At 37.7% G+C, this 18,402-nt stretch overlaps 1 protein-coding gene across 14 annotated transcripts; it reads left to right on the top strand.

Moving 5' to 3' along the window:
• The first annotated feature begins 3,432 nt into the window (after positions 1–3,432).
• Positions 3,433–18,121, top strand: LOC131799990 (cilia- and flagella-associated protein HOATZ-like). 14 transcript variants are annotated; one of them, XM_066168084.1, is made up of 9 exons: positions 9,607–9,804; positions 10,468–10,530; positions 10,656–10,730; positions 11,783–11,842; positions 13,569–13,618; positions 15,060–15,219; positions 16,030–16,170; positions 16,551–16,631; positions 17,521–18,121. In XM_066168084.1, the coding sequence occupies exons 2-6, from the start codon at positions 10,522–10,524 to the stop codon at positions 15,193–15,195; spliced, it is 330 nt and encodes a 109-aa protein (XP_066024181.1). In that variant the 5' UTR covers positions 9,607–9,804; positions 10,468–10,521; the 3' UTR covers positions 15,196–15,219; positions 16,030–16,170; positions 16,551–16,631; positions 17,521–18,121. The 14 variants fall into 14 exon arrangements, 11 of the variants coding, with proteins under 11 accessions (XP_066024181.1, XP_066024183.1, XP_066024185.1 ...); XM_066168086.1 differs by lacking the exon at positions 16,551–16,631 and adding an exon at positions 12,584–12,642; XM_066168088.1 differs by lacking the exon at positions 16,551–16,631 and adding an exon at positions 12,535–12,642.
• Positions 18,122–18,402: the final 281 nt, after the last annotated feature.

The following is an 18,402-nucleotide window of genomic DNA, read 5'->3' as shown; positions in this document are numbered from 1 at the left end:
ACTTGCCGACAAACCATACCGCTTTGGTTACGCTACGTTGACGACACATTTACCGCCGTACACAAAGACGAAATTGACGCTTTTCACAATCACCTTAACGAACAAAACACCGACATTCAGTTTACCAGGGAGATCGAAGAAGACGGCAAGCTTCCTTTTCTCGACTGTTTGGTAAACCGAAACAACAACGAACTACGAACAACAATATACAGAAAACCGACGCATACCGACAGACTTCTTGACGAATCATCCTACAACCCGACTTCCCACAAAGCTACGACTATCAAGACATTGACAAGACGAGCGCAACTTGTTTGCAACACACCGGACAGTTTATCTGACGAAAACAAGTACCTTGACCGCGTTTTTGACAAAAACAACTACAACACTGACTTCATTAGACGAAACACTCACAGAGTTACCGACACTACAGAAACTAACAGGGACTCCACATCTATCACGACTACAGCTGCTATACCCTACATCAAAGGCACTTCTGAGGCTATCGCGCGGATCCTACAACCTTACAACATTCGCGTAGCTCACAGGCCTATTACTACTTTACGACATTTGCTGACCAACGTTAAAGACAAAGACGAACCCAACAACAGACAGGGAGCGATTTATAAGATCGAATGCTCCGACTGCCAGGCCTCCTACATTGGTGAGACTGGTAGAAACCTTAACACGCGACTAACTGAACACAAACGAGCAACTAGAAATGGCGATGCAAACAATCACATTTCTGAACATCACCGACAAACTAATCACAGAATCGACTGGGACTCTGCTAAATGCTTAACCTACAGTACAAACTATTTTCAACGACTGACTCTGGAAAGCTGGTTCACTAACTTAGAACAGACGCCTCTCAACAGATGTCAACAATTACCAGCACCTTACAAACGACTCATTAACGACGTGAACAAACCGACAAACAGACCGACAAACAACAGACGGATCGAAACCGACCAATGACTGTTAACAACTCTACACGAGTCTTCCAGCCAATCACATCACGGCTAAACAGACCAATCACGTTCAACAGACCAGACCTTATAACATCATCGACTGACAACTACTCCTCACTTGACTCTGAAGATGACTATCGCACAGATAGTCGAAACGTCAGTCACCAACAACAGTTCTTTTCAGAACTACACACACCCGGACGATCACACTACACAAACTAGAATTGAAAATGTAAATTAACCACCGTGAAAAGTTTCTATAGATGACGTTTCAAGCGTTAGCGCTCGAGGGCTAACATTCCAAATGTCAGCTTTAGAAACTCTTTATGGTGGCCAAGTTATATTCTATAAATTTAGTTGATAAAACCAAATCAAGTAACTTGCGTGTTCGGGCTTGTGACGATTTGACTGATCGCTTTGATTGGCAGGCTTCGTTTCTTTAGTTTTCTCTTATATTCTTCATATGTACCTCTACTAAAGCAAACTTTTATTTAGCCCCCCCTCCCTCCCCTGCGTCCCCAAGCTCTGTCGTCCCTATAGATCTGTTACAGTTGAACAGATATTTTTACTTAGACACCCAACATGAGATGAAAACTTTAACGAAAGACAGACATTGTGCAGTCAGAGCGCGGGAGCGCAATTTTCAAGTGAGCGTTGAGAGTTATTCGAGGTTTCCTTGGTTTTGCTTTTTGGTTTTAGCCGCTGATTTACCGTGTTTCAAGGTTTTAAAGATATTACTTAGTTTTACCTTCCTTTTTGTCTCGCAATTACCTAGATTAGTTATTTCGCTCCTGTTTTACAGCATGGCCGGAATTTTGACGCGCAGTTAAACGTTTTAACTTTCTTGGGCACGGATCTAATTGCAGCATTAATTTGCCCGTCATTTTTTGATAATATTGTTTCTTTTGCTGTTTAGCCGTCAATTTATCTGAGTTTTAAGTAAACTTAGTCTTTAATCCTCACCTTGTGTCTGAAGTTAAAGCGCAAATAACTTATTTTTCGTGCTTCAGCTAAACTAATGCTTCTAAAGTTAAACCTCAACCAGTCATTTTGTAGTACGCATGCGCTATTGGAAAGAGATGAAGGGTTAAAGTTCCTACCAATTAAGACATACTTTGAGGTAGCTCCAAGAAGCCCTTGATCTTCGCTTTGTGATTGGTCCAGGGAACTCGCGCCCTTTCTGAGAGTAATATTCAAGACTCGAACAAATCGGGAATTGGACACTCGCGTTTTCCTACGCTTGAAGCTGTTTACGTGTTTTTGCATTGAGCTCTCTTTGGCTGCTCCTGAAATTTTCGCTTCATCCGATTGGTTGTTGTGGTTACTTCACGTTTGGTTTAACGACAATCAGTCGAAAAATGCATAAAGCGACACAGTTACTTCTCCAAATCGTTCTCGGCAACGGCTCCCAAGTCGCTTACCGGCAAATGACTGGTTCATCCCCGCTGCTGTTGCGTTTACCTCGAAAAAACTTCCGCCCTGAAGGGGCTTTACCAAGTAACCATCTAGTGGGCCTAAAAGACCTTCTTCTGACATTTCCCTTGAGACATGTCCTATTGACATCTGATAGATACCGGGCTCAATGATAATAAACAGAGCTTCATTGGTTCCATTGCCGTGATCAAAAACGGTGACCGCAATGCTTGACGGGCGTGGTTTCTCCAACAATTGCTTTCGCTCTATTGTCGGACGTTTTTGATTGGATAAAAATCTTAATATACCCCTCCGCAGGTCTGATGTCCTGAAATATTATCTCACTTGCGGAGGCGTTGGTTATGTAAGCTTTTTCCCAGCCACGCTTCACCTTTTCCCAGGCCATATTGTCATAACACGATTTGATTATGGTTTGCCAATCCAAACGCATACGATGCTGGCGTAGCCACTCAGGACACCCACTCATTGGTGGGTAGTTTATTGAATGCGAAACCGAAGAAAATTGAGAAGTCTTTTAACAGAGTTGAAATAAAAAATACATGACACCACAAACCAAAAAACCAGGGTGATTCGCAGTGAAGACAAAGGTGAAAAAAAAAAAATAAACGTTCCGTTAGCCCATTAGCGCTATTAAACTTGATAGTTCACATGGATAACGAATTCCAGATAAAATAACAAAGAAAAGTTGAGTTCCTGGTAACACATAAGAAAGCAGTCGTCACTTATTGTCTGCAAGGGGGGGGGGGGAGGGGATGCCTGATGGATTTTGGGGGATCACATGGTTTTAAAGGGGAACGGAGGGGAATCAGTCGTCACCAACAAAGTATGAAGGGAGGCGGGGGGGGACTATGAGAATTGACTGCTAATTACCTGCCAATGAGGAGGGATCGTGAAAATACTACAGAGCCTTATAAAGGAATCAGGTCATTTCATCGCAACACACCAAAATACTCTGACTCCCTCCCCTCCCCAGTGATAAGTAATGACCAATCACTGAACCAAAGTAAATATTTGCGTTTACTGAATATGAGTGACCTCTTTCTTTTGTTGAATTAGCAAATTCAATAATGAGAGACGTTTTTTCGTCTTGTCACGAGCGTGGCACAAAGAAAAAATTCTGAGTCCCCATGAGGAATTGAATTGAAATTGAACCTCTGACCTTCGGATTTCCGAGCTCCAATGCTCTACCACTGAGCCACAGATACTCCACGACGAGCGAGGTCTGGTGCGAAGTTTCACATGAAAAAACAACTTTCTCTATCACCTTACCGAACTCAAAATTAACCATCTCTCTTATTATATTTACAAACATGACGATATCGACATTGCTGATCCTTACAGTATGTATAACCTCAAAAGGTTACCTAAGTGACTGAGCGGACAATTCGAACGCACACAGTGATCTTTATTACATTTAGATGATAGCGTTAAGACGTAATTTTGCTTGATGAGAGTAGCGGTTAATGTTGCGTGTGGTTCGAACTAAAAGAGGATACAACAGAAACTAAACTAAGAAAAATGCGTTTCGAAATGTAACATATTTACCTAACTAAAAATGTAGCGGTTGCACACAAAACTGAATACGAGAACTACACCAATAATACATACAAAAGGTAAACAACGTAAATGCAAAAGAAATAAAGACTTACTTTGATCTGGCTCGTAACAGTAGCAAATAGCCTGTAGCGATTATCGAGCAGCGACGATTTAGCAGCGATGATTTAGTAGCGATGACTGAGATAAAATCTTTACACGTGTACTTACATGGGACATTGATCGGAGATAACAAACTTATTGTGTAATAATTATTAACAAACGAAACACTTATTGATAATAAATGAACCAGAACAAAAACTATAATAAAGTGTGTATTAACTAAGCGTCTCGAAACTAACCGTCTGCAGGACGCGTGCCATAAACTAGACTCGCTCACTGTGGAGTCTCTGTGGCTCATGGTGAAGCACCGGAGCGCGGAAATCGGAAGGTTTGAGGTTCAATTCTCCATAGGGGCTCGGAATTTTTTACTTTGTCCCACGCTCATGGCAAGACGAAAATAACTATTATCTTAGCGAACGCAAAACTTACCGTCTGTCTTATTCTATTTCGAGACATTTCATTGTTCTGTTGCACTCAGTCATCCGGATGAATGCCTTTGATTGTTTGGTAAGGTAATTGACGTATTATGATCGGCTGTGATCGCGTGGTCCTCGAAGCATCCCATCATTGCAAAGCAACACAGAATCGACAGTAGGTTGCGAACTAAATGCTACGTCTTTAAAATTCGTAAAGAGCGACTAACTTATGGACAAGAAGAAAATGAGTTTTGGGGCCAGTAGTACGGTTACGAGACAGACGATTTGAAAACTACCTATATCTTGAGCTATTTGATCGAGAATCGAAACCGAGAGGTTCTATGTGATTGAGTTGAATTCATATCAATGTTTTCCGGCAGCTGTTGGTCGAATCGATTTCAAGCGTTATGTGACAGATTGTGTTTATAGCAGGAAAGAAGCTCAAAGCTAAAGGTAAGAAGAATGCTTTTAACAAACCATCGTAAAATAACTATGTGGGGATATTTACGAATCGCACATAAAGAAACGCACACCGTCAGTAATCCTTGTCACAACTTCCCAGTTCTCTACACTCAACAAGCTTATGGGTATGTGTAAGCTAAATTTTGCTGTATGTAAAATCTGAATTTCGAAGGTAGGTTTTTTTTGTCGGACGTATAACGCAAACGTGCAAGAGTCAAATTTATTTTCGAGAATTGATAGTGATGAAAGTGGAAATCGAAAGTGAATTGGTTTCAAATGGAGAAAGTTGGAAAATATTCCTCAAGCTGAGTTATTTTAAAAGTTAATTTCTCCTCTATACTGCAATATTGAAAATGAACGTGATTTTCCTGCACAATTTAACCTGCTAACCCCCATGAGTGACCAAGACAGAATTTCTCCTTACAATATCTACACAATATCAATCAAATAAGTGATAAGAATTAAGAAAAAGATCAATTTCAGATAATTAGTTGATCCAATTCTAAATTCTCTGAACTAATATCATAAGAATTGTATGGTTGACAGTAAGGAGAATTACAAATTTGATGTGGGAGTTAAAGTGTTAGGATACAAGCATCTGTCATGATATTCTAGCTTTCAATCAGTTGGATTTTGGGGGGGGAGGGGAGCCAAGAAAGTCAGTTTCACATCTTATTATTCATGCAGGCTTCAATTATTGCATATAATATTTGTACAGCTAAACAGCATTCTAAGTGATCTGACAAAAGAAATACATTTGAGAACAGTATAATTTACCTACAGTATAATTGCTTGCTGTCTGTGCATGTATTTGTACATGAAGCCATTCACCATACTGATCACAATATTTATTTCAATAACCAACATGTCTGTTGTTAATACATGATCCATGATATTAACACTGGAATCCAATCCTCTAACATGTGACCATATAATCAATATGCATTTAAAAGCCAGATGGAAGATTTTCACCAGTTTATTAACCCTTAAACCCCTAAGAGTGATTGGCTTCTAATTTCTCCTTACAGTATCACCCTTGAATTGAGTGTAAGGGTTATGAGAATAATAGAAATAATCACAAGTTTAAGAAGCTCCTGATTGTCAAACAAATTCTCCCTGTCATTACCACAGGAAATGTAGAGAGATCAGTGTGGAGAATATGAACACTAATGTTAGGGTGTAAAGGGTTAAGGGTTCTGTTGTTATAATATTACTCCTGCCACTGTACAGTGAAAATGTTTTTGTTTCTGTAGTGTTATCTGTTAATACAACACAAGCTTTTAAGTATTAATTGCACTTTTTTGTTTATATCACTCATTTGTGTAGCATTCAATATTACCACTTTTCTTTATGTAATGTTATGTTACTCAGTCTATTGATGTATGTGCAGTTGTTTATGTTATTTGTTGTGGGTGTAAGGAGGTTTGTTTACATTATTAAAATCATCTTTCTTTTCTAAAATATGACAGGCTCTAATTTCGGTAAAAAAATCACCCTCAATAACTGTCTGTTATTTTTAATCTCCCTTATACCCTTTTGGGTAGTGACCTGAGAGTTACTTTTAATCTCTTCTATACCCTTCTGGGTAGTGTATACCTGAGGGTTATTTTTAATCTCTTCTATACCTTCCTGGGTAGTGTATACCTGGGGGTTATTTTTAATCTCCCTCACACCCTTTTGGGTAGTGTATACCTGAGGGTTACTTCATGAAGTCATTAAAACACTTGCACCAAATTATTACAGTGTTTGATAATGTACATGAGAAAATTACAAGCTTCTGATTGGCTGAAAACAAGTGCATTCTTTTGTAACAGGAGTGCAAAGTTGTATTACAAGTGCAAATTACAAATAGTGTGTGCAATCTTTCAAAATTCCATCTGTCTTGATTTTCAGTGATGTTTTTCATGTCCATTTAATGAACAAGAAATAAGATGATTTCTCTTGCAGTTTTTCAAAATAAGCACTGTCATATAAATTTTTCAAATTTTTTAATTCTATCTTCTACCTGTTTGCTGAATAGTGTATGGATGTTAGGGAGAAGTTACATGTTAATCAGTTTTGGGGATTAAAGGGTTAATCACTTATATGATTACAGATAGAATTGGACTCTGCTCGGTCCTATTACCATTATACATCATGCTCAACCTTGTCCAATAACTAGTCAGTAATAGATGGATTGTACATACACATTGTGATCAAGGAAAGATTTTTTTCCTGACACACTGCTGGTGAAAGGCCTTGTAATCATTTTGAATAAATTATAAACAATTTGCTTTTGAGCAACTAAGGGAAGAGTCCCAGGTCCCTCAATATCTTCTTATTAATTCTCCCTTCAAGCCATCATACATTTTCTTGTAAATTAGTAAGGAGAATATGATGTTACATCACTACACAATTTTCTCAGTCAATATGTGTATCAAGTCTTTAGCTGGATAGTTTGCTAATATTGTAAGTATAAGTTACATATAAATCACATCTTGGAGTTAACTCTTCTGAACTCTCAGAACTGATTAACATGTAACTTCTCCCTACATTATCCAAACATTATCCAGAAAACAGGTAATGAGAATACTGAAAGTTGTCAGGTAGAGATTGTAATCTTGCTCAAACACTGAATTCTCATAACTAATACACAAGGAAATGTGTAGCAGCCAGAGGGGAGAATTAAAAATCAGATCTTAGGTGTTAAGGGTGGATTTCTTTACCTTTATAATGTTCTCTTTCAGGTCTTATTGGACAAGAATGATGGAATATCAAGCAGGATAGAATCTCTTAAGAAGAATTCTTAGCCAGAAAATAGCAAAAAAAAATTTTTAGCTTGTGTCAGTCTCCTGGCCAACAGAAATGAGAGGAGAGCATGTGTTAAGAACAGCATGGGCTGTGGTAGTTTCCCTGACAACCACAACAGCTGTTTGTAGCTTACCAGCTCTCTTACTCATCTTCACTGATAAAGGACCTGATACAGAAATTTTTGAATAAGATAGTAAATATTTCTAAGTTTGTATTTAAACCATTAAATATTATCATCAATAGACTGGATTTCTATTATCTGTTTGTACAAGTAGATAAAGGGGGTAAGTTTCTAAAGAAACTGTGGTGCTGCATCAGTGGGAGAGTATAGCAGGGTAATTTAGTATTGTTGACTGAGTTGATAACTTAAATTGGCCACTGTAAAGAGTTTAAAAGTTGACATTTAGAGCGTTAGCCCTTTGTCCAAACAATTGGCAAAGGGCTTAATGCTCAAACAGAGAGCTATAGCACTCCGAATGTCAGCTTTTAAACTCATTATGGTGGCCTGTTTGTATAAATAGTCCACTTTGTTTGTAAGTATGCTGTAGGAAAAGAGAACTGTTCAGGAACAAATGGAGAGGACTTCAAGTTCCTCTTGTCCCTGCTTATCATTAGTAATCAGCATTGACTGGTTTGAAGGCTTTCAGTGTTTATTCAATCCTTTTTTACCCCACAAATATTGATCCAAGGTAGGAGGGTATGTGGAAACCTCGTCATTATATCTCTCTTGTGTGACAACTAACAAAACGAGTTTCCCTAAAGATTCCACAGCCTGACAAGTGTAGACAAATTCCACAGATGGTCACATACTCCTGCATCTCGCAAGGGAGATGAGCGATTTTTTTTTGCAGACTTTTTGCAGTATCTTAAATTCCTCCTTTTTAATATTTTGACATTTTACAATGGTGTCTCCCTCTCCTTATGTTTCCTCTCTCTTTTTCTTTCCATTTGTGGCAGGTTTCATTTGCATTTTTTCCAGACTGTCTTTAATATTAAGGTACTTCATGCAAAATTCCTGGTTTCCCATTGTGTGGGAGTCTCACCAGAACTGCTCAATGGGCCCCTTATGGGGCATTACCAGGATCTCAGCAGGATTCTCATAGACAGAGAATGGAATATTGTGTGGAGTACATTGATTACATCATTTCTATGCAGGGATCCCACACCTGACCTTAATGCAGCTGTTAATCTTTCCCTTATGTTATGATCTCTTGTAGATTTTAAATGAAAACAGTTGGCCAAAATGAACCCTCTCCACCCTAACATCAGTATGTATTTTCTCCATAATATTCTCTATACATTTTCCAAGGTGCTGAGAAGGAGAATTTGTTTAACAATCAAAAACTTCTTAACCTGGTGATCAGTTCCTCCATTCTTGCAGCCCTAATGTTTAATTAAGGTTACAGGGTTAATAAATGCGTGATTAATTTATGATTAAGGTTACAAGGTCAATCTTTGATCAATGCTTGATTAAAGCTGCAGGGTTGATGAAGAAATGATAGAATGATCCAGCACACTGTTAGAAAAATCGAGTTCTGGTGAATGTTTCCGTTTTCTTTCTATGCAATTGACAAATCTCAAGGAAAAGAGGTGACGAAACCTACTTCTACCCCAGATTTGTTTGTCAAAACAAGTTTTTCATGCTATCTGTGAATCTTGCATGGGTTTGGAAAGTTGTAAACTGGATGATAGATTGACAAACTGGGGTAATTTTAAATAAAACCAGAAAAACATCTAAGATCGAATTTCTATTTGCAAAGTCTTTTTCCAATACGCTAAGTAAGTGAAGTGACTCTAAACACTGGACATAAGAAATCAAAGATGTAAGGGAAGCTGTGCATAAACAGTGTGGGTGGTCTGTGCAAGATAAACTTTGTTACCGTGCATCCCTGGAAACGAAAATAATAACATCATGGCGGACGTGGTTATAGTGTCTTTTTCAGGAAGTTCTGCGGAAGATATCGAGAAGGCAAAGGCTTTCTGGAAGTGTATAAACCTTCCTCCGGAACAGAAGTCTACATTAGCCGTCAGTGGAATAAACCACCGTCTAAAAACTGCACCTCAAATTGGAGAAGGTTCGTTAAAACACTGTTTTTAAACATCAGTCTTGGAACTAAACAGCTTACCTCTCGTAAAAGATCGTGTATTACCCACAACTTCAAATTGGCGGCCCTGCCGCTTTCTAGAAGCATGGAAAGTAAACGCTCGCAATCGAGACGGTGGCATTCATCTGCCAAGTTAGTATTTGACGAAAGTGCTGAAGGACAAAGCTTAATCGATTAAACAACTTTTGGAACTGTACAAGTAACCTGCATTTCTAATCTTGTCTGATCTTTTAAGAACTTCTTTCACCTGTGCAACGATTTTTTTTATAGTTATGAGTTCGAATCGTATTCGTGCTTTTCTTAATCGAGAACTAAATATGTATCGTTATGGCAATTTTTTACGTGCATTCACTGGGTTACTTTGAATGCCTTTTGGGATGCTTCTGTTGGTTTTTTTTACTCTTCAACCCCTAAGATGTGATTGTTAATTCTCTCCTGTTCCCTGTAAATTAGTTAAGAGACTTTGGTGTTGGATCAAGATAATCACCTGATAAGTTTGAGTATTCTCATTACCTGTTTGCTGGATGATGTATGGATATTATAGGGGGAAGTTACATGTTGATCACTTCTTGTAAGTGGGTAAAACTTTGATCTAATGTTGGGTAATGAAAATTTGAATTGATTCCTTTGCAGGAAAGAGATTAGTTAGTATCTATCAGATGCACACAACTTCCCTTGAAATGGAAAATGATCCAAGTAAGTCAATTTCAGTTAAAACATGTAACTCTTTTCATCAATTGAAGGTCTAAATTCTTAGGCTTTAATTATAAAAAAAATTCACTTGAACTTTTTAAGTTCAATAAGCTTCATCATGTCTTTAGAACTTAAAACATATTTGGAGGATGCCCAGAAAAGGAAAGAACAGGAATGAGCTGACTTATAATGTGCAAAAAAAAGTGAGATGATTTTTACAATAATTTTGTGGTAGTATTTTACAGCTTAGATAGATAGTTTTGTTGACACACACAATGACTTTGACACACAATTTACCTTGAACTGTTAGATGTGTTAGATCTGTGTAGCCTGCCACTTGTTGTGTCTTTCCCCACATTTTTTGTAAAGTTTAATAAGTCATGATAATTAATTTCCTTTGCTTTGGGCCCTCACTGCTTTATTTATCGCGGTTTTATATTGGTAATAATGTGATTATGAGTGCAATTTGGTGTTAACTAGCACAAAGACAACCAAATTGCATGAGCTGGTAGGGCAAGTGCAATTTGTAGTCTTTGAAAAATTTACAAGACTGCTTATTACACAAAATGACAAGGGAAAGTATAGTATCACTCACCAATAATGTACATGAAAAAACATCTAAAAACATCACTGAAAGTCAAGACAGACAAAATTTGAAAGCATGCAAGCTCAATTTGTAATTTGCACTCACTTGTGTTACATGAGAATGCATTCATTTTCAGCCAATAAAATTACATTTTTCATGTAATAATTTACATGAAAAAATTATGCATGTTTCTCATATAACACAAGTGCAAAGTTATAACACAAGTGCAAATTAAAAATAGCGTATGGGTGCAGCCAAATTTCATCTGTTTTGACTTTCCGTGATGGGTTTTTCATGTAAATTATTAGCAAGTAACAATATGATTTCTTGTGCAATTTGGTTTAAATAAGCACTGGTAAATTTTTCAAAGGCTACAAATAGTACTTGCCCTATATGGATGCGTGCAATTCTATTTTTGAAAAATTAATTCATGTTTAGTAACACCAAACTGCATTCAAAATCATGTTGTTATTTATACAAACAGGCCAGTATGGTCAGCTAAGATCCTTGGGTGTGGCAAAATATCACGATTATAGTTAACCACAGGCTTATCAGGTTGTAATGCAGTCACAAAATTGCTAAATATGTCATATTATGAATGTTAGCCAGTAGCTTTAGCAGGTCATGTCTAAACTGATTTTAATTTTGAAGTGTCTTTGCATCTTGCAGACTTCATTTAGAGAAGAAGCCCAACAAACACTGGCCAAAAGAAAGGTTGAGAGATTAAAGGTTAGGTGACCCTTTTTGCTATTGGATGAGCAAAGCATATAGGAAGGAATAATAAGAAGATGCATTATGCAATGCATTGCATTAGCGCAGCCTTAGGAGTCTGGGGAGAGCATGAGTAATATTATCACCCCTGAATCACACATCAAGACCATAAGAATACAGGAAAAGAAGCTCTTGATTGTTAAACAAATTCTCCTTGACAGCACCTTAAGAAATGTTTAGGGGACAGTATGGAGAATGTTCATACTGATGTTAGAGTGTAATGGGTTTAAGATGGAGGACTGATTGATAACCCTTTAACTCCCAAGATCTCATTAGTAATTCTCCTTACTGTCTGCCATACAGTTCTTGTGATGTTAGTTTGGAGAATTTGGTATTGGATCAACTTATAATCCCCTCGTTGGTTTTTTTTTTATTCTCATCACTTGTGTGCTTGATATTGTATTGATATTGGAAGGAGAAATTCTGTCTTGGTCACTCATGGGAGTTAAAGGGTTAAATATGGCAGATTACTTGGGGAGGACTTGTGTGGGGATGCCAGCTAAGTTTGTACCAGACATATTATAGCTCAGTAATCAGAATTGCAACCTTTAGAGGTTGACCTGACAAAAAAAGATAATATTCTGCATAGTACTACCCTTGAATTCACTTTAGGTTTACTTTGATTTGAGGTACTACTTTTTTTGCTTCAGATGAGTTTCCCTTTTATTTCTTCATCAAAGTATTTTTCATGTACTATAGCATCCTGACACATTGTGGATGAAACTCAAAACTTTTTTAACAATTGTGGAAAAATTGAGGTAATCATGATCGTAAAGAAGTTTAAATCAGCCATCACTTACTTCAATGTCATGATCTCTGCCTTCTCACCTGAACTCCCTTTAGTGAGAAGGCAAATGAGGGGGGTGGGGTGGGTGCAAGGAAAGAGTAGAGACCCATTCTTAGCTGGAACCAGGCTGAAATTTCCAAATATATATGATCTTGAGCATCAATCATGATTCAAGAAATTAAAGAAGGGAGCTGGTTGCGATTCAATGCTATATTACCTGAAATACAGACCTTTGGAAATGGAAATGAAAAGCAACTTTTGAACCTTAATTTAAACTTTTAGCCTTTAATTGTGGTAGCAGAGGGTGCAGTGGTGAGAGTGCTTCCCTCCCACCCCTCCCACCACTGTGAACTGGGTTCAAATCTTGGACCTGGCATCACATGTGGATTTAGTTCGTTTTTGGTTCTTGTCCTTGCTCCAAGGGGTTTTCTCTGGGTCTTCCAGTTTTCCTCTCTCAGCGAAATACCAGCATTCTAAATTCCAATTCGACCTGACAAAAGTGGACAGGAAGAGCCACCCCATGGATTGTCCAATGCTAAAATCCAGTTATTTATTTTTTTGTGTACCACCATCCATGCAGGCTTTGCCATGTTTGGGACCAGTCACTATATATATTACCTAGGAGGGGGGGGGGGGGGGGGGGGGGGGAAGGAGGATTTTTGTTGTATCACACTGAAATTAACCTTGTGCCCCCCCCTAAATCATTGTGGTATTTTAATGACCCCCCTCATTGGCAGTCAATGTCTTATAGTCCCCCCCCCCTTTGTACTCTGTTAGCAATCACTGTTTCTCCCCCCCCTCTGTTCTCCTGAAAACCATGCGATCCCCCTTCATTCTTTCCTTTCCCCCCCATGATAAATAGTGATAGGTGCTTTGGTTTTAATTTCCCCTGAGCAGAGAGCAGTAATTTCACATCGTCAGCCCAAAGAACATGTCTTCAACATCTTGTAAGTGGGAAACTCTCCTTGTTTTTCCATTTTTTTTTTTGGTTCGAATAAGTAAAGATTTGGTAAAACATTTGACAATAAAAATCTGCGATAAAATATTATAAAGCATAACACGACGTTTCGACGTTTCCAGAACGTCATTATCAAGTGAACTAAAATAATAAAATCGAGTATATATATAGTAAAGCGGTGAATAAATTACAAAGCGTTAAAAGTTAAACAAAAAGTTTGGCCCTAATGGAATCGCTCTGGGTGTCTAAATTGGGCCTTATTGTTCTTATGTACAACATTTCATAAACAAGACAATCCCATTTCGTGCCACATTTTTTAAGCATTCTAAACTGGCTCTCATTGGGTAAGTCAATGTTCCCATAGGCATCTCTCAGGTGGCGACCAATGGCAGAGTATCGATGATCAGCAATGCGTTGAAACAAATGGCGCGTCGTATATCCGACGTAATTTGAATCACACAAATCACATTTAAAACAGTAAACAACGCTATGCTGATTTACGATGCCTGGCTTGATTTCTTTAAGCTTTAGGTCCTGCTCAAGTTTCTTACTGGTGTAGACTGGTTTGCACATCAATGCCAATTTTTGAACTGAGATCGCGCATTTGTCTTTTGGCAATGTTCATTGAGACTTGATCTTTGAAAGGAATATTGACTCTTAAAGTTTCATCAGATTTTGTCTTAGTATCTGGTGTAGAGGAATAATCACATTTGTCAATAATACAATTCACCAAAGAACTAGGGTAACCATAATAATAATAATTATTATTATTATTATTATTATTATTATTGCAATAATAATAGGAACGAGTGGAATTCAATTCAGTCTGCAATCTTATGAGTGATTAATACAATCAGATGACTGTGAAGTGGGAGTCCGATATGTTAATGTTAGCACAAAATCCTGTTACCAATAAATCAATACTATAACAAAATTTGAGAAAGAAACCAGATGTATTGGCTATGCGTTTTTCGTAACAGGGTGTGCACATGACACATGCTGTCCACTCATATAGGCATGACATGTCAACTGTCCTGTTACACTGTTCAGTAAGAGGCATGACACATACACTGCCCTGTTACACTGTTCAGTAAGAGGCATGACACATACACTGTCCTATTAGTGCTTGAATTGGGCTAGTGATAACTAATCACATCTGAGTTTTTTGTTATAGTTGCCACTGAAATGCTGTATCACCTTTCAGGAACCCCTGACAAACCACGTCATGCTGGGGAACATTATGAAAAAGCTTTATTCTCAACCTATAGGCTGATAAAAAATACATGCTGAAGATTCAAGCCAAAGAGATTGTTCTTCTTGAGAATTTCTCACAGGCCTTTCTATCTTTCTAAAAGTTTCCCCTTGTTTTCTTTGAACACTGGAGACTAATTGAGACCTGTTATAGTAACATCATTGTCATTTATTCATAGATGTCATGCAGTGAATGTGTGTGATGATGCAACATATTTTCATCAGAAAATCAATGAAGACCTTCAAATAGGTGGACTAGATGTTCAAGCAGAAGAAATAATTGACATTATTGATGGATACAAGGGAAAGGGCTAAATTGGCAAATCCACTGAAGAAGAGGTAGGTTGGTGTTTATTCAAATAATTTTGCAGATTTTGGTTTCTTCATAATTAGACTACAAGCAGTCCCTCCTTTTTGGAGATGTCTGTCAGGCAAATTAAAAAAAAAAAATTAAAAAAATTGATGTAAGCTCCCAGCAGTGCACTAACTTTTCTTCACTCTTTTTTTTCCTTTTTGAGTCACACAACTTTTATAGACTTTGCCCAAAAGGATGGGTTTCTTGTAGCCTTTTACATAATATATTAAATAATAACCTGCTTATTTTGGTACTGAAATGACATGCAAGTTGAAAAGAGTTATTTCTATCTATTAGTAAATAACCTTTTCAAAACTCGAAAAATATGAAAAAAAGTTTGCCCCTCATTTCTTTCTGATCCTGTACAAACGCCAAACAAGAAAAATTTGTTTTCAGAATGCTCTCTGGCTGATAGCATGTTGATTTATTTCAGTGCGAATGAAAAGCTGAAATTTTATGGCTGAAAGTTAAAATGATATGTACTCTGTTAACAAGCGATCAGTGTATCTGTTTTACAATTTAGAAGGAATGATCACTCAATGATGTTTCAGACCTCAAAGTTTACCTGCCCCCATCCCTCCCCCCCTCTTTACCACAGGTTTGTGCAAGAGAATAATAATGGATAATTATATCCATAATTATTATAATTTATTGCTTATTTATTCCTTATTTATTCCAAAATGCATTCGAAATTGCATGATTTCCAAATAAAAACATGATTTAAAATTTACTTAACCATTTGCATTTGAATTTGCACCTTACGAACCCTGATATCTTTGTATCTGTTCATGAAGAGGACATTGTGGAGATATCCAGAACAACTGGAATTATGGTGGACCCCGTGTACAACGTCAAAGCCATTAGAGGAATGCTACACGAGATGAACACCAACCCAGAGCGATTTAAGAGTCACAGAATACTTTATATTCATACTGGTGAGTACAATTTATCAACATCATCAGTGATAAATACTTCCTTCCCTATGGCTAAGAGCATGCATACCTTGAAAATAATGGTTTCTCAAAGGTAATCTCTTGGAAATGCGATTTCCCTGCAATAATAATGGTTTCTCAAAGGTAATCTCTCGGAAATGCGATTTCCCTGCAGTGATATTCTGCTCATGCGTGGTTGTGCGCTTGTCAGCCTGAAGGAAAAAGGTACATCACCTTAAGTTGTCAACGAGTGATTTTGGCAAATGATGTGGAAAACGAAACTCATTAATCAAATGAAAAAGAGGAAAAAAACGATTACTGAACTTGGCTATCAGCTTTGGTAAATAATTGTACATACCTTGATATTTTTCTCAACCTGGTAGGTAAATTGCAACCTTGAGATCCCATTTTTGATCCCTCGTAGAAGTATCAGTGGTTCGTGACATGTACTGTGATTGCATGTGGTATGTACTTTCTTTTGCTTGGAAGCAAAATTATTATACGTTAGACTTACTATGAAGACTCTGATTGGTCGAGAGCATACATTCCATATACAATAGCAGATATTGGTTTCTCATGTCGCGTTTAAATTCTGCCTAGTGTCCAAGCCCTTCGTCCGTGTAGTGTTCTCAAACTCTTGAAAAATCAGAGAGAAGATTCTTCTTTAGCAAATTGTTTCAAAAAATAAATGATAAATCAGGTATTGAATTTGGTTTTAGCATGATATTATAAATTATCAAACCTGGCATCTGTGTTATCTGCCTCGGCTTTCGGCTTCGGCAGATAACTCAGACCCCGGCATTGCTAATTTATGATATTATGCTCAACCTCATCCAATAATTGCTCATTAATTTTCAATTGCACCAAGTGGAGAATAAATAACGCGCGAATCTAGTAAAAATTTCCTATGATATTGTACATTTGGTTATTTTGTACTGTAAAAAAACTTGTTTAATCGGTTGGCTGCGCGTGCTGCACTTCTCTATTTGCGTCGCTTTTCCCACTTTTTGCCCATGAAATAAAGCAGTTGGGTAATAAATAACTTATGAGACGTTTTGGCGTGTAGTATCGCTGGGTATTTTTACTCATAGGTTGTGTTTTGACTCGCCCTGCGTGATCGACAAAATATGTCACAACTCGTAAAAATAGTTACCGATACTACAAACCAAAAATTCTGATAAGATGTATCTTTTGATGGAAGACTGAATACAACAACATCCACAGGTGATAAACTTTCATATTTTTGCTTAGAGGATGGTGTTACCAATCCTTTGGAAATGGCGAGACCTGATTTGTAACATTGTTATGCGAGTTTCGCACACGTCTAATAGGGTGTGTCTTACTTTCCAACAGGAGGTGTGTTCGGTTTGTATGATGGAAGAATGGACTCGTTAGTAACTCGCTCTGCACTGGGTATAAATGATGTTGTCTGCTGGGAAAGTGCGAATGATCCCATGCCATTCAGAGGCTGACTCGTTCTTAGTTGTCTCTCTTATTTTAGATATTTACGTAGTGCTCGAGAGGTCCGCGTGTAAAAAGATTTTCGTTCGTTTCTCATCGTTCCTTTTGTTAAATAGTGCTAATCTCTCGCGAAACCCTCGGCCGCGCAAGAAAGACTGGGAACTAGCAAATTTTAGGGTGGCAAGCAAGAAAGGTCAGTCAAGACATGCCTAAATTCTCTTTTGGCGTCAGCCAGTAAAATTGTTCACAAACGAGGAGGAAATTGCATCGCATGGACTTCTCAAACCATCAGAGGGAAACAGTCTATGACCAAGGTCTCGTGAGCTCACATATCGAAGACGAACACAACAAATTATTGGACCGGAAAAAAATGTTAAAGCCTTTGAAAATATATTCATGTAAAAGTATAAAGATTTAAATTTTTTAATTTCGTATTTAATTCATACACTTACATCTTTGATTTTACACCAATAAAACAAAAGGTAACGCTGTACCCGCTTTTCAGTATAACAAGTTCTATTTTTGGATCTAGTTTGACATGCAAATTTTGGTGAGTTTTGCAATTGCTTTGGGCAATATTTGGATTCCAAGTTTTGCTTTCAGCCCAACGAGAACTTCGACAAAGGGCAATCAGATGGGCATCGGGTACGTTCGAAGAAGAGTTTCCCGTTGATTGGATTCATATTGCTAAATACCTTTTTTACAATTCCGTGGCTCTGTGTCAATTAAATTCCAAACAATTCACCTTATCAACTTTGTCCGCCTCATGTTGGC

This window comes from Pocillopora verrucosa, chromosome 6, assembly GCF_036669915.1.
Source record: "Pocillopora verrucosa isolate sample1 chromosome 6, ASM3666991v2, whole genome shotgun sequence".
NCBI classification, from domain to species: Eukaryota; Metazoa; Cnidaria; class Anthozoa; order Scleractinia; family Pocilloporidae; genus Pocillopora; species Pocillopora verrucosa.
This window is presented reverse-complemented; position numbering and strand designations above follow the sequence as displayed.